Genomic DNA, 16,136 nt, shown 5'->3' with positions numbered 1-16,136 from the left:
CCTAGACTCCAACCACAGCCACGAATAATATTTATTTCCTTAGGGGAAGCAGGGGTCATGTCTAGCTGTGTCTAATTTCCAAGCCTGTATCCACAAGCCTCCGACGCCTACTCATAGTACCTTCTTTTGGCATTTTCTCAAGCTGTACAAAGCGGTCAGGGAATTTGGATTAATAAATGAGTGACTATATTGCTACTTTCCGAAGACACAGTAGAAAAAACAGCACTCAATATGGTCTTGAACAACATTTAATCTCTCTAGGCTTTGGGGTTGAGCCTCTGATGGTGACTCCTGATCCACAGGGTGCTGTGTAGACGTACAGAAGCACTGCTTCAGGGAGGCAGCGTGCAGCATGGAATGAGGAGCCAGGGTCCCGGCTCTGTCGCTGAATGGCAGAGTGACCGCAGATGACTCCTTTCCCTTCCCCAACAGCGTGGGTCACAAGAGTCTTGTCTCTAAGATTCCTCCCAGCTCTGATATTCTGTGAGTGACTAGCAGAGAATGTATGGTGTTGCCTTCCCATAGAAACTGAAAAAAAATCTATGTGCAGTAGCATAGGTAAGGCCTCAAACAGTTCTTTGGTATTTATAAAGTCTCTGGGCTCAGACTCCCATCTCACTGTTGGCCCAGCCCTGGGGTCAGTCACATGCAGGCTGAGAGTGGGAGCGGAAGAATAGGAATGTCCCTGGCAGGGGCCACCGCACGGTTTATTATTATAAATGCATCAAGCCCGTGGACAGGGGTCCTTCCCAGTGGCCGTGTGCTGTGCGGTCACCCATCTTGCCTTCGCAGGCCAACCAGAGCACTTCTCTTCGCAGTCAATGGACAGTTTTAGCTACAGGGACGCGCCCTAACCTTGGGACCGGGGTGTCCAGAAGTCCAGAACCAAGGGACGAGCCAGTCCCCTTCCATGCAGGGATTCTGGGGGACCCACATTTCACATGACACTGCATTTGCCTAATGTCCCCAGCACATCCATTGTCTCAGCTGACCTTTTATTCCTCAGACTCAGCCCCCCCCCCCCCACCTTCTCCCCTTAGTTCTGGCTGGGCTGAACCCTACCCAGTGGAAGAAAATCTCCAACACAAGCAGAACTCTGAGCAATGACTCCTTGTGTCATATAAATAGCTTCAATGATATATACAGCCTATAGTACATGGCCACACACATACACACACACACACCGTCTTGTGGAAATCATCTTCAGGATGATTTGGGCAGGCACTCAGTGACACAACCACTCTGAATACAAACACGCGCGTCCGCTGGAATCCAGTCTCTTCCACCCGTTCGCCTCAGAGAGAGGTGCGCGCTGGACAGAAGCCCACTTTGTCCGAGCCCCGGGCTGTTGGGTGGGAGAGGACCTGAGCCTCCTGTATGGCAGAGGGTGAGACCGGGATGGCGGGGCCATGCTGGTGGCCAGTGACTACTCCTTCAACAGTCCCAGCTTCCTCAGGGCCTCCCTTCGGTGCTCATCCGGGACTCCTTTTGGGGAGATCTTGACACTGACACAGGGGGGTCGAGGCAGCTTGTCACGGCTCTGTCCTTGGAAGGACAGGCGCTTGGTGCTCTGCTCCTGCTCCAGGTCAGCCAATTTGCCCACCTGGATCCCGGCGAAGTCCTTCCCCGTGCCCAGGGAGGCAGGCCGGGGCCTTGAGTTACGCAAGACGCTGGGAGACACCTTGTCCAAGAAGGAGCCCTTACCCAGAGAGGTGCTGGTTTGGGGACTGGGGTCTTTCTCGGCCGAGAGGTAGCTGCTCAGCCCCACACCCGAACGCTCCAGAGTGTTGGACTTGAAGCTCATCTGTCTCAGGCCAGGGACGTTGCTCTCCCGGAGAGTGAGCCCCGAGTCCGCCTTTGCCTGAGCCAGAGGACCACCTGCCCCAGGGGCTTTGGGGATAGGAATCGGCATGGATTTGGCAGCTGGAACCTTGCCTGCAGTGGGCTCCTGGGCAGGAATCAACCCCTTGTCCGGAGAAGAACCCTGAGCTGGAGTCGGAGCCGGAGGCTTCGCTGGAGAAGGTCCCCGAGTGGGAGCGGGAGCCGGAGCCTTCCCTCCGGCAGGCGCAGCGGCTGTGCCCTGAGCAGGCCGCGCCGGCTGAGCCGGGGCCGGGGCTGGAGCCTGGAAGGAGGCCTGGGCATGGGTCTCCTTGAATCGGGTGGAGCTGGCGCGTTTACTTAAGTGGGGGCCAGGTTCATCCTGGTCCTGGGGGAGCCCCAGCTTCTCCAGGGCCTCCCGGCGCGCTTTCTTCTGCTCCTGCAGCGAGGAGGAGGCCAGGCCAGCGTCTCCCGCGGTGGCCTCGGAGTGGCGAGACAACCAGTGGTGGGGCTCACTGTGCAAACTGCTTCGGCTGCTCTTGAGAACGATATTGGGTGGCAGCTTCCGGGGCTTGGGAGCTGTGAAGGGCGCTGGCCGGGCACTGGGGTCCCCCCCTGACGGGATGGGAGCATCTCTGGCTCTCGCGCTCTGAGATGACGCGGCGGGAGGAGGCTGAGGCTGCCCCGGTCCCCCTGTTGAGCCCTTCTCACTGGCTTTTTGGGACATGGCCGCTGAAGGAGTCTCCTTCCTCTCCTGGGGGCTGAGTGACGAATGGAGCCGGGGCGTATGGCTCTGCAGCCCTGGCCTGGGGACGCCCAGGCCGCCTTCCCCACGCTGCTCTGGCTGGCTGTCCTGAAAGGCCTCTGGTGGGGGGATGGGTACTGTGTCCAACCCAAGGGCAGGCGTCAGGGGGCCGGCCGGAGCCTGGCTGGGCTCACCGCTTTGGCCGGCCTGCTCTCTCTTGGGCTCTGGGACAAGCCCCTCAGGTTCCCCCGGGATGTGGCTATTCGTCCGAGTGGTGCTTTCCCCGGGGTTCCGCTTCCTGCCGATGTGGATATTTCTGGGGAGGCTATGGGAGCCAGACCTGAGGCCCAGGCCTTCGGGTTCAGGCAGATGGGGTGAGCTGGACTGAGTCCCTGTCCTTGGCTCCGGTCCTTGTGGGACGATCTTCTCCCCTGGATATCCTGTGAGGGCCCAGGAGAACGGGCAAAGAAGAGTGGACAGAGGTGAGAACCCTGCTGCCCGGGGCAACGCTAATACCTCCCGAACTCTGGTCTCCGCTTAGCCGTGGGTTTTGTTTTGGGTTGATTCTTTGCTCTTAAAGGAGCCGCCCTGTTGCATGGCTATCATTCACACTGACAGATCGATCTGAGCAGGTTCCCTTCAACCTAGGATTACTTTTTCACAATGGTTGGGGAAAGAGCAGCCTCCTATAACTCCAGGTCCTTGACTCGGGCTCCTTCTAAGCTTCTACAGAAGCACCAGGGTGGGGGAGAGATTCCCTCTAGCTATCTCGGGGCTCCCAAGCAACTGAGTCCATGAACAGCAGATTTGCTCTTGATTTGACCAGACTTCCGCCTTCCTCCACCTTCACTTTCTATAAACACGTGAATGGCTCTGGAATGGCCACAGCCGTCCCCACACGAGTGAGCGACGTGGGCTCTTTCCTTCCAGCAGGTGCATTAGGCCCACGGACCAGGGAATCAGTCTCAGGGAGCGGTGAAGCCTTTGTCCCCAGTTACACCTCTATCTCCGTGGAGGTTCTAACGCACCGTCGGTAAATATTTGCTAAACGAATAAATCAATGATTGCAATCCTGATAGCAGTGGGGCTGTCTTCAGGAGTAAAGTGCCCCCCTCACTCTGGGACATATGGCCCCACCCTCATGGCCACACTCATGTGCCATCCTGTCCCCCTTCTACTGAGCCTCAACACCGCTGGCTTTCCACCCCCTCTCACAAGAGCCTCGAGGTGCCACCCACTGAAGTTCAGGGGGCCCTTCCCCCTTATCTCTTACAGCCTCATCCTCCTGGAGCGTCCAGATTAGCTCTCCAGACTCACTTCGTGTCCCCAGAGCAACCATCCACCCTTCTCTGAACCCCTCCCATGAACCTCTGCGGTCATGTCTTTTCAGCATTTCTGCGAGAGAACGGGAGCTAGTCAAACCCTTTTCCCTCCCAGGCCTCTGAGACTTCAGAGAAAGACAGAGGACACCGGCTTGTCCGCAGTCTCTCCTCTGCGGGACATGGCTTATTTCTAGCCAGGGGCGTGGAGAGGAGTGCTGTCGTTCCTTCTGCCTATGACCTTCAGAGGAGAGGGCAAACAGGGTGCAAAGCAGCCACAAGAATGTCCTGGCTTTCTGGGTTTGTTAGCGGTGCCACCCCAGATGGTCTCTCTTACCCTGAGGGGCAGGCCGGGTGACAGGCAGGGCTCGGGGGCCGCGGGGAGCTGTGTCCTGTTCAGACTCGTCAGTGGACAGTCCGCTGTCAGCCTCAGTGTCCAGTGAGCCGATGGTCTCCTCCAGGAAGAGCAGACACTCCTTCTCTTCTGCGGACAGGAAGTCGTAGCTGCCGTCACTCTGGAATGAGGCGTGGAGGACAGAGAGAGAGGGAGAGAGGGAGCTGTGAGAGGGAGCTCCGCAGAAACTGGTGGGGCTGAGAACCACCCTGTGTCTGGAAGGAATGCTGAAGGGCTGGAAACCTTTCCAGGAGGCGACTCCGCAAGTTTGCGGGAGTTGTCTGTCTCCTGAGAAACTGCGAGCACCGGACAGGGAGGAGACTGGCGGCTGTGGGCCCACCAGCGCCCAGTGCTGGGCAGGCAGATGGCAGCTGGCCTTTTCCACCCAGTCCTGGGTGGGACGCTTAGGGGAACAGATCAGAAGCAGCCCCGGGTTCTGATTCTAGTTCCTGTGTGTGACCGGCATAAGCATATCCCTCTACATGTCTCCGATTTAGCTCTGAATTACATGGGTAACATAATGACTTGACCTTAAACTTCAATGGTATTAACTTGTCAGAGTACTTTTGCACACTTGATCTGGTATGTCAAGGACAGTATAAGGACAAACAAGAAACGCAGCCAGCCACTGGCTATCAGGCCAATGGCAACAGTGGTATGAGTAGCCACAGATAAATTTACCAAATAATTTACACTTGACTTTGAAATGCATTCCATACAGGATTTTTTTTTTTCCTTTGTGTATTTACTTTCTTGATGGCATTTGGCTCTGGCTAACATTCAAATAAGTGTGCATTTCTTAAGCAAATATTAACTAGAGGTGGGTAGGGTGGAGAAACCGGACGGGTATGGGAGGAGGGGAAAGGAACTTAGTGTGAAATATCAAGTAGATATTAAAGTAAATAACCGTCATGATGAAAAAGCACATAGGGGTATTTGGGGAAAAGTGTTACGGCCCTTTTAAATGGTTGCTGCCCACGGTCAGCAAGGCCAGGAAGATCCATAGGATAGTTGCTCTCTAAAGTTGAAGGTTGAAGGGAAAACCAAAAGGGCAAATGGAAATGTAAGAAATTTGGCCTGAGTTCCCTCCTGGCATCTATCTCATCCCTCTTCCTAATATTTAAGATACTTCAGAGTTATATATTCTCCAGACCCACTCAGATGGCCAGGAAAGATTTGAGACAGCTCTAAAGATACCCTAGGAGATGGTTGTTGGAATAACCCCACCAGTTCCCCTGACTCCTTATAGGGCCATCTGGCAGGCCGACCTGTCAAAGGAAGCTACAAATGTAGCCCGTGGAAGCCCTGAAGCTGATTCCAGGGGTTCCCTGAACAAAATCTTCTTTACGGCCCTCTTCTTCCCAAAATAGCTTTGCCAAAGATAAACCAACTCTGAATTTCTCCTTTGTGGAGGATTCACCTTGCAGATCTTTAATCCGTGCCACACTCTGTGTCCAGTAGTATGTAACTGCTCGTATTGGCCTCAGCCTAACAGAAACAGAAAGATGTCTCTGTGGTCCCACCATCTCAGGTCAACAAGAAATTATATACGGACTGCCCACGCTTTGGATTGTGTGTGTATGTGTGTGTGTGTGTGTGTGTGTGTGCTGCTTTCTCTACTCCATTTTTACATATCAAAACTCACTGGCTATATTAAAAGTGCTTGACATTTGGTAGAGATCCTCAGCATCCTTAAATTTTCAAGTACCTCTGTAGGATATAGAGCAATAAAGTATAAATTCTCAAGGGTTATTAGGTTATTAGGTATACAATGAACACCAACAGCAAAGGAATGTTTCCATTTGGACGTAGGGCAGATGTACTCTTTCGCACCAGCCTTACAACAACCTTGACTTAAATTCATCCCCAGAAAAATTACAATTTGTTACCTGCCACTCACAAACAGTTAGACACGATGACTTTGGGCGATTCTGAATCGATGCTCCTGGATAAGGCTATTTCTTTTCTACTTAGAGGCGTGTGCTGAGTGTTTTGTGTTTCACACGCATCTCGTTCACTCCCCCCCCCCCCACCCGGAGGATTCGGTGTTTACCTTATATCCCACCTTAAAACGGAGGAGACTGAAGGTTACAGAAATTCAATAATTTGCCCAAGGCCATAGAGCTTATAGATTGAGAACTCAGACCGGCTAGGCTCCAGAACCCAGGCTCCTAATTACTCTGTCCTCTGTGATCTTGGTAAAAGATTGAAGGCACCCTGCTGGCTGCAGGGAGGCTTCAGGAATGTGAGTGCTATGGTGATCTACCCTCTGCTTTCCACCAGGACCTCAGATCACTGGCCCTCGCTCTCACCTCAACTTAGCCCCCCCGTGAATGAAAGCTGGGAGCAAGTCTCATCTCATTGCGCTTTGGGACTGTCCCACCCTTTCTCTCGAGAACCTGGGTGACTCAAAGGCAGAAATACCAACCGGTGTGATTCACTCTCTGACAAGGAAGATGAAAGCTTAGGAGCAGCCAGGCTGGCGGTGGGCAGGGCGGGGCAGGGCGGGGCGGGCGTGCAGACAGAAGCAGGGGGGGCGGGCTGCAAGGCGGAGAGTACGTACAGATCCAGAGCGGGTGGACACGGTGCTCATGATGCTGTCGCAGCTGCCGATGCGGGTCACGGGTTCCGAGCCAGGCCCCGCTGGCCACAGCTCGCTCCTGGGCATCGCCTGAAGCAAGGTGCAGGGGCGGTGAGAGGGGCTCCCAGAGGGGAAGTGAAGGGAAGTGAAGAATGTCCCAAGCCGGCCTGAAAAGACAAGAATCAAAGCCACGTGTGAGCCGGGCCAGGCTCTGCCCAGGCCCCCCGGGGCGCGGCGGCAGGGACACCAAGCAAGCAGAGAGCTGGAAGGGGCCGTGCACGGCGGTTCCCCACACCTCCCCGCCTGCATGGAAGGACGCAGAAGCGGGCTCACACACATGCAGGAGGACGGGCTCAGCAGGTGCAGAAGCAGTCTAGTCAGAGAGGGAACTCCACACTTGTCTTAGCTGATTTTTTTCTCTGCGTCGGGGAGCTTAGGCTACATTTCCAGGACCACAAGCAATAAATAGGAAGGGGTTCATAATGTGGGTTCTGGAGGAAGTCAGATCTGGATTCAAATCCCGCTTGCATTTACAGTTATGTGACTTGAGGCAAATTACTCTTTGACTCGGTTTTTCTCATTAGGTAGGGTTAATGCAAGGATTACATGAGAACAGTTTGCGCAGCTTAGTTGGAAGTAAATGCTCGATGAATAAAGGACTAACTGCTACTGTTCTTGTCATAAGAAAAAGACAAGGTCCTTCGAGGATCAAAGTAAACTGACGTAAGGGAACAAGAGTTTAGAAAAGAAGGGTTTGGGTTACGTGGGGGAGAAGGAACAGGGCCCTCAACGGCACCAACCGCCTAGGGTTGTCACGGACATATACTGAGATACTTCACATAAAACACTGTGCAGTAACTGTTAGCTGCTGTCATAGCCAATATCATCAACAGCCCCTGCCACCAGGGCCACCATCATCTCCCTGGTCTGGGAGCCTCTTATGTAACTCACACAGGTTGATACAAACCCAGTTTCCCTCTTGTGTACCACCCACTCTGAAGCTGCACTTATTTCCAGCAAGGTTGCCTAATCTTTGTCAAATAAACGAGAGAAATGGCCTGTGTAGCTTCCTCCCAATTCCAACTCGTAGGGAAAAAGAGTTTCTTTTTTTTTTTTTTTTAATTTTTTTTTCAACGTTTTTTATTTATTTTTGGGACAGAGAGAGACAGAGCATGAACGGGGGAGGGGCAGAGAGAGAGGGAGACACAGAATCGGAAACAGGCTCCAGGCTCCGAGCCATCAGCCCAGAGCCTGACGCGGGGCTCGAACTCACGGACCGCGAGATCGTGACCTGGCTCAAGTCGGACGCTTAACCGACTGCGCCACCCAGGCACCCCGGAAAAAGAGTTTCAAATTCACTCTGCCAATAGTAAGAGCAAAGGAAGGCGGTACCGTTTTCCTTCTGAAAATCGCAAAGTCTGGAAAGGCCAGATGGGGCTCTCCTATGTTGAAATAAAATTCTGGAAAAATTAAGTTTAAAAGCCAGTTCCAAGGTCAGATAGGGAGTTTGGAGAGAGCTAGGATTAGAATCTATATTTTTCCTGTGACACCATTTTATATTTTCTATCACCTTTCCTACTCCCCACCCCTCTCCCCCTTTACTAAGTAAAATGTGATAGAAAAAAATGTGTTCAATTGGAGGTCTTGGGACCCGGGGTTTGGATTCCAGGGAGGTTGTCTCTTTGGCCTCTACCCATAACTTCTTCTACTGCCAAGTCAGGTTTGGGCTGTGCTGGGTGAGTCAGCCGCCAATGCTGTAGAGCTGACCAGCACAAGGCCGATTTGGGGGGAAGGTCTGCAAATGGGACAGGTAGGGAGGGGCAGGACAACGGGGAAAGAAGAGGAAAAAATCCCAATGAGCCAGACACATGGGTCCAGAGCCTCTCAGGAGATAGGGACAGGACCACAGGGGACAGACACACCAAAGGAGCCCAGTGATAAATCAGCATTGGGTAAGATAGCTCTTCAGTCTTCTTCGTGACGTTTCTTTCCCAATACCCAGAACCCCAAAGACAGAAGCATGAGGAGTCACGTGGATGAAGTTCAGTCTCCTCAGCTATCCATTCCATTCATGACAGCTTAGATTCAGAGGATACTAACTCATCCCTAACATTCTGTAGGGCTGAGGCCATTATAGCAAAAGAGATCCATTTCTCATAAGCTTAGGCACACAGAAGGCACTCGAAAAATGCTGGATGAATAAACTTGCCATCTGTTCTAGCATCTTTTGAGTTAAGCTGTTGGAAGACCACTTTTTTTTGTTGTTGTTTTTGCTCTATTATTACAGACTCTTTCTTAAGTAGTTTATTTCCCTGAGAATATACGACTCAGTGGAATTTGGGCAATGCCTTCAGCTACGCTAACATTCATGAGCACCTAACAGGGATGGGGCAAGCAACACTTTATAAGACAAAGGCATTGCTTCCAAGCAGTCAGTGTAAATCCAAGGGTCTAGGTTTGGGCTCCAGTTTTATCAACATTGGAGCAATAAATATCAGTACTGTATTAATCACTGTGGTTAATATAATGTTCTCTGTGAACGGGTGACCAGATGATGCCTCTGCCTTTCAAAGACAATTACCACCCTGTTCTTCCAAGTACTCTTCAGACTTTATGATGGATTGCTAGCCTCTCCTTCCTCCCAGGGCAACCCATCACAGTTTCATTTTGGAACTAAGGATAGCCTACAGTAGCTGGGAGGGAGAGAAACAATATGAATGGCACTGCTTCAAAAACGAAACAAAACAAAAACATGGCCTAGCTTACACTTTCAGATATGCCTATTAGATCTTCCAAATAGCCCGATAACTTAGGCAACCTGCGGTATTTTCTTCTTTGACAGATGACAATTTGGGTCTCTTTCTACTGGTGTCTCCTAAGGGAAGTAGCGAATGACCTACAACTGCATATACAGGGCAGCCTGTGGATCCCGGTCCCTCCAGAAGGCATCTCGGAGATGGCAAGAGGGCCACGTTGTACCTGAAGAAGGGCCATTGGCCTCCCCTGACTAAACACTAAAAGCCCTAAGATCACCTTTCTCCTTTTACTTCACACCTGAAACCCTCTAAATTATCTGGTTCAGCTTTGTGCTTCCAGGCAAGCTTTTTTGGCCCAACAACAGACGTTTCCAGAGTAAACAAACGCCACCAAATGCCCCTGGAGATCGTGGCATCGGGCACTGCGTAATCACCGCAGAGGTGAATCTGAGCCTGAAACCAAAGTCGGATGAGTGCTTGCATCCCGGCTCCGCACCTAGTTTTCTGATCCAAAGAACATAGACTGTAAGAGTCTTCTCTTCTTCTCCCCCTTCCACTCTCTCTCTCAGCACTCTGGCCTGACCTGGATGCTGCATTTCTATCCACCAACTTTACAACCTTGAAACTTGGGGGCTCTTTCAGGGCAGCCATCGAAACTTGAGGTATTTCGACCTGATAAGAAGCCTGAGAAACAAGCAAAACACTCAGGGTGAGAGTTTGGTATCTTTTGACCCTTGACCTCTTTGGGGGATCTGAGAGGAGGAGGAAATGGGTGAAGGACATATGCACAGCCTATAGTCAGGGCCACTCAGGCAAAAGCGTGTTAAATATTAACTGCTCCACTGAAACCGGCCAAGTCTTGGAGGAGAGTAAATAAATAGCATTTGGAGTTCTGGCATGGGGCAGGGGCTGGGCTCCAGTCCCATTCCTGTTTGGCTTCTCTGTACCTTCTAAACAGACCCAAGGCCCCCTTGTCACCCTCCTCCCGTGAGCCCAGCTCCGTATCCTCCAAGAGCTCAACCTCTCTCCCCACTGGTCAAAGAGATTTCCTATTTCTTTTTTTTTTTTTAATTTTTTTTTTTAACGTTTATTTATTTTTGAGAGAGGGAGAGAGACAGAGCATGAGTGGGGGGGGGGGGGGGCAGAGAAAGAGGGAGACACAGAATCGGAAGCAGGCTCAGAGCCCGTCGCGGGGCTCGAACTCACAGACTGTGAGATCATGACCTGAGCCGAAGTCGGACGCTTAACCGACGGAGCCACCCAGGCGCCCCAAGATTACCTATTTCTTTCAGAACAAGTATCTCTCCTTTTTGCCGACTATCCAGAAATATGCCTCGGGCTGAGGAACATCCTAAGAAAAACACCAGGAAGGACTAAAAGCTGCCCTGTGTGTACGTCCTTCTCCGTGAGCACATGGGCAAGTTTCCGAGTGTGTTTAGTCAACGTTAGAATCTCCTATTTCACAGATGGGTTTCAGGAAAAGGTGGGACGAAATATCTTCTGCACAGAAGAGCTCTGTCTGACACTTACAGGCTATCTTGTCACCGACAAGTTCACCATCTGCGGCAGCCCTCGGTCAATGAGTTTGGGGGGCTGGTCCTGCGGTGTGGGCTAAGCTGAAACCAAGCGCCAGTTGCCAGGACTGGAAACCCAGTATATTTACTCAGGGCTTGTATGTGCCAGGCCCTGGGAGCCTGGTGCTGGGGTCTCCCCACTTTGCTCTTTCCTGCAGCAGGAGGAAAAGAGGCAAAGTTAGGGACCAGGACATTAGCCCCCTCCCCTCCCCGAGGTGGATAAAGCTACTCTGAACTGACCTCTACAGGTGAGCCTGCCACACAGACTGTCACCTGAAGGAGGACCACCGTAGGGGTCTGGCTCTTCTTTGTGGACTCAGCCACACTACTCTGGCCTGAGCCCCCCGGAGAACTCCCGCCCGACTGGAGGTACTACTGTGAAATATTATTACTGTGGGTGAGGCCCTGGCACAGCGGGTGAGGAGCTTTGTGTTTGTCAGTCTCTGTGTCTAATAGCAGGCAAAGTCGGAAAATTGAGTCGAATCCAAAGAGACTCCGTTTTGCAACCAGGTTATTCGTGGGTTTTCCAAAGGCGAACTGGTAGTCCGAGGTGGAGTTTTCCCAGCCTCACATCCCCTTACACACAGCCGAGCGCAGCTCACACCTTTACACACGTCCACAGAGAGGTCCATTGCCACACTACCATAATTGCACACACACACACAGCACCCTTTATTGAACTGTAGACATTGAGTTGATAGAACCATGGGCAAATTTCCTGTTATAAACACAACGGAGAAACCATGGCACTCTTCTCCCCTGGGTGATCCCCCATTTTGACTCCCTGTGCTCCCAACTATTCCTTTCCAAAATCACAGCTCAATTTCAGTTGGTCAGAGATGGAAATCTGCAAAACAAACCCATTTTATTTCCTTGTCGTCTGCAAAATATGCTTATCCAACCTAAACAGGCAGATGGAAACAAACAAACAAAAAAATGCATCCGAGCCCGGGTCTCTCACAAAAACAGTCCCATCTGCAGAAGCTACCAGCCTACTGTGATTGCAGAGTGGGCTCAGAGAGTTAAGGAACAGAGAGGGAAGCCCCCTAGCTTCCCTCTATACAGGGCTCCGCACATCCTGTGGCCCTGACTTTCCACGAAGCACCCCTTCTTGCTGCAGAATAAGCAATAGTTGGTTAGTGATTAACTCACCTTCACTGGAGGAGGGGCTGAAGAGAAGAAAGGAAGACCCTTTTATTTCAAAGGGCAGAGACGGAGACAGAGACTGCCTCCCCTGCCTTCCACTGTTTTCTTCTTTTGACCTCCTCCAGACTTACCTGGACAGGTAAATGCTTCATCAGTGCTACCCCACCCCACCCTGCCACTGACTCACAGCCAATCCCGGCAGCTTTCCCTCCCTACTTCTCATTCCAGCTGTTTCGGGAGGGAGGGTGTGGGAGGGGAATGGGAGGGACGCTCCCCCCCCACCTTCCCTCCGCTCCGTAGCCAATCATCTCTTGCCCTCCCCTTCCCCGGTTAGAGCCAATAAAGAGCCCTTTAAAAAAAAGGGGGGGGGAGGAAGAAAAAGAAAAAGAAATAGGAGGGCTGGAAGGAGAAGACTCCTTTGGGCTGAGACTGGAAGAGGAGAGTTGGCCGGGAGGGAGTAGGCAAAAGATACTATTTTAAAATTTGACTGTCAAGAAGCACAGACAGGCGGTATGCTTTTCTATGTCTGTTTGAAACTTGGTTTTCTATCTAGAGCTGCCTTCCTTCACTGGCGGGGCAAGGATTCCCCTGAATTCTCCAAGTTAAGATCCACTGTGGCCAGTTTTGTTAGTAGCTTTTCTAGTTGTTCGCAAGCACTTTTGCTCTCAAGCCTTTTCCTAGCAGCTCTTACTACTAGCCCCTGTCCTCAGGACTGCTGGAAAAGGTGACTGAGCCTAGGGGAGCTGGAGCGGAGACACCCTTGCCCCATTGTTTGGCAATGAGCTTCTTGACCTCATTTATTTCTGGGGGGCGTGAAGCCACTTTCTCTCCCAAGGGGGTCCCTTTCCTGAGGAAAAAGTGACTGGATGGCCTCGAAGGAGGGAACATGCATGCTGTCATTTGGGTCTCTGATCTCTTTTGGCTGTGCCTGAAAGGTGGCAATGAATATTAAGAAATGAAAACAAAACAAGCTACCAGCCAGCTTAGCAACCTGTCTCCTTCCATAGGCAGATTCCTTGCATCTGCTGTTAAAACAACCTGAGGAGAATAGGGAGATGGGAGTAGGTGGAAGAAATCACGCCTTCAGGAAAAAACTTCCCCCCAGGTATGGAGGCCACTTTTACCAGAAAGGACTTTTTTTTTTTGCCTGGAAGCTGGTTTTTCCTGGATATAGGCCATCCCTGATGCCAAAAGGGCAGGGAGAAAAATTAAAATCAATGCACGTAATGATCGCCAACATTTATTGAGCAATTGCTGTGTACTAGGGATTATGCTGTGCTATGTGTGTTCGTGCATTATTCCATGCAACCTTTATTTCAACTTCGAAAAAGTAGGCGCCATTAGTATCCAAATTTTACAGGGAGGTTAAATAACTTGCACAAGATCATGTAGCCAGGAGGCAGCAGAGCGGGGATTTCAATTCAGGCATTACGACGCCAAGCTTGCCATGCATCAGTATAATGCTAGTCAGCCTCCGTTTTGGACAAATTCCCAAGTGGGAAACATGAAATACACAGATAATTTGCAGGTCTAATTCTAACAATTAGATGAAAGCTTTCCCATCTCATTTCTGTCTTGTAGCCATTCACACCTTTTATTAAAAAGAGGACGCATGGCTTTCATCTTTTCTCTTCCTGTAATCTGGTTGGGTAGGAAATAAGAAGTACAGGGGCCAAGAGAGGGGAGAAATGGGGCAGGACTAGTCGAGGAGGAAGGAGGACCGAGGAAGCCTGGGATAACCAATGCACTATCACAACTGAACGAGCTAACTGAGCGTTTAAGGGTGATGACCTCTCTTTGTGGTGTGTCACGTAAACATGTATGATGTCACAGGAGTAACCAAACAGGAAAGGCAGCTGCACATCAGGGGTTCAGTGCAACGAGAGTCACACCCATGGATGGAATCGCTGAAGTTGACCCAGCTTCATACGTGTGTGATTTGAACATTTGCTAGAAAAATGAATTTGGCTTATGAGTATTAACTTCAAAGATGATAGCAGGCACCATCTTGCTTGTGAACAGTTTTTCAGTTTATAATAAAATTAGTATTTGGGGCGCCTGGGTGGCTCAGTCGGTTGAGCGTCTGACTTCAGCTCAGGTCATGATCTCGCGGTCTGTGAGTTCGAGCCCCGGCGTCAGGCTCTGGGCTAACAGCTCAGAGCCTGAAGCCTGCTTCAGATTCTGTGTCTCCCTCTCTCTGACCCTCCCCCGCTCATGCTCTGTCTCTCTCTCTCTCTCTGTCAAAAATAAATAAAACATTAAAAAAAATTTAAAATTAGTATAATAGGAAGGACTCATCTTCTCACACGTAGAAGTAGGAACATAGATAAAATGATCGTTCTGTTCCTCTCTTTCCTTTTAGACATGTCTTATTGAAAATTATGAAATATTTCCAATACCTTGGCATGACAAACACCATTGTACCAACACCCAGTTCAAGAAATAGAATGTTATAGTTGAAGTTACTTACATACTTTGCCCCTCCCTTTCCTCCTACCTCCTCAAAACACACATATGCCCCTGCTGAAATGAACCGCTGTCCTGAATTTGGTATTCCTCATTCTCTCTATCTTTAAGTGTCTTACCCTGGAATTTTTTTGGTTTGCTTTCTTTGGTTTTGCTTGGAAAAATATCAAGTCTCTAAAGGTTCCAAGAGAGTTGGAAAGGAGGCCTGGACTAGGGGAAAGAGAGTCCTTCAAAATCAGAAACACTTGAAAGACTAAGGCTATGTAGTTGATGTAGGTCATCATTTGAGGAGGAAAGTGTGTAGTTGTTTCTTGTTGAAAAGCAATTGAATTCCTATTTGATGACCTGACCGTGAAATCTAATTACAGCCCAGTTCACCTGACTCATCCATCCTGTATGCTGTTGTGGTGTGCCCATCTCCTTGACCGATACAGGCTAGTTTATGGTTTCCTTTCTCAGTACAACTTCCTACTGAAAGATCTAATTTCCCCTAGACAAGTGCATTTTTCCTACACACACACACACACACGCATGCACACACACACACACACACACACACATACACACTAATTGAAAACTAAAGTTACCACAGTCATTGGTTAATCTTTCCTCTTTGGGCCCCTTATAAAGTTGAACTCTCTGCACAATAGCTGTGGATGTCCATTCTAACCATTCATGATACTTATTCATTCACATTATAGTCACATCCTGTCAGTGTCTTCCTTTTCCTCTCCAAAGGAATAATGAAATTACTTTGAACATGTATTACCACCATCCTTAAGAGACACAGGGTACCCACTATATTCATGATATTGAGCATGATACTGTATACTGGGTCTCCGAGTGCTTTCCCAACATATCAGGGAGAGGGAAGCTTTTATTCCTCAAGTAGTAGCAAGAGTTTGCTTTAAAGAGAAAACGGCTGGGGAGAGGTTCAGATGCGGGTGATTATAATTTGGCTATAAGACCAAATTGGAATTGATAGGCCATATTAAGACATCAAATAGATCACCCAGTTCTCACCAAAGTGGTATTAGTGTTAAGCCTAAAATGATTAGAGGGGAACTAAAGGGTGTAATTAAGTGGGTTTGGATGAAGAAATTCTGAAATTAATCATTAAGTAATACTTAAGGGTAGATTTGTTTTTCTTTTTTGAGATCAGTGTCTCTTTGGCCCACCTACCATGGAAATTAGGAGGATTCTGCAGTCCTTTTCCTTCCAGTGCTAATGAAAGTTTGAGGGCTGAAGTCACCTATTAGGATCAGAGAGTGTCAAATCTTAACATGTTCAAAACTGAGCTCATCTTGCTCTCCGTTCCCCCACCAACATGTCCTCTC

At 50.1% G+C, this 16,136-nt stretch overlaps 1 protein-coding gene across 9 annotated transcripts in view; it reads right to left on the bottom strand.

Moving 5' to 3' along the window:
* Nucleotides 1-232: 232 nt before the first annotated feature.
* Nucleotides 233-16,136, bottom strand: part of YOD1 (YOD1 deubiquitinase) — a 33,075-nt gene continuing 17,171 nt past the window's right edge. For 4 of the 9 annotated variants that reach the window (XM_058701276.1, XM_058701277.1, XM_058701278.1 and 1 more), the window contains 3 exons: nucleotides 6,840-7,024; nucleotides 4,220-4,397; nucleotides 233-3,003 (listed from right to left, as the gene is read on the bottom strand). In XM_058701276.1, the coding sequence (XP_058557259.1) occupies nucleotides 1,427-3,003; nucleotides 4,220-4,397; nucleotides 6,840-7,024 (1,940 nt within the window). In that variant the 3' untranslated portion in view covers nucleotides 233-1,426. Of the gene's footprint in view, nucleotides 3,004-4,219; nucleotides 4,398-6,839; nucleotides 7,025-11,143; nucleotides 11,340-12,339; nucleotides 12,524-15,981; nucleotides 16,052-16,136 lie in introns of those variants that run through there. The other 5 variants (XM_058701281.1, XM_058701280.1, XM_058701282.1 and 2 more) reach the window with 5 other exon arrangements.

The sequence above is a fragment of the Neofelis nebulosa genome, chromosome 15 (genome assembly GCF_028018385.1).
Source record: "Neofelis nebulosa isolate mNeoNeb1 chromosome 15, mNeoNeb1.pri, whole genome shotgun sequence".
NCBI classification, from domain to species: domain Eukaryota; kingdom Metazoa; phylum Chordata; class Mammalia; order Carnivora; family Felidae; genus Neofelis; species Neofelis nebulosa.
Note: the sequence above shows the minus strand (reverse complement) of the source record. Positions and strands in the feature narration are given on the sequence as shown.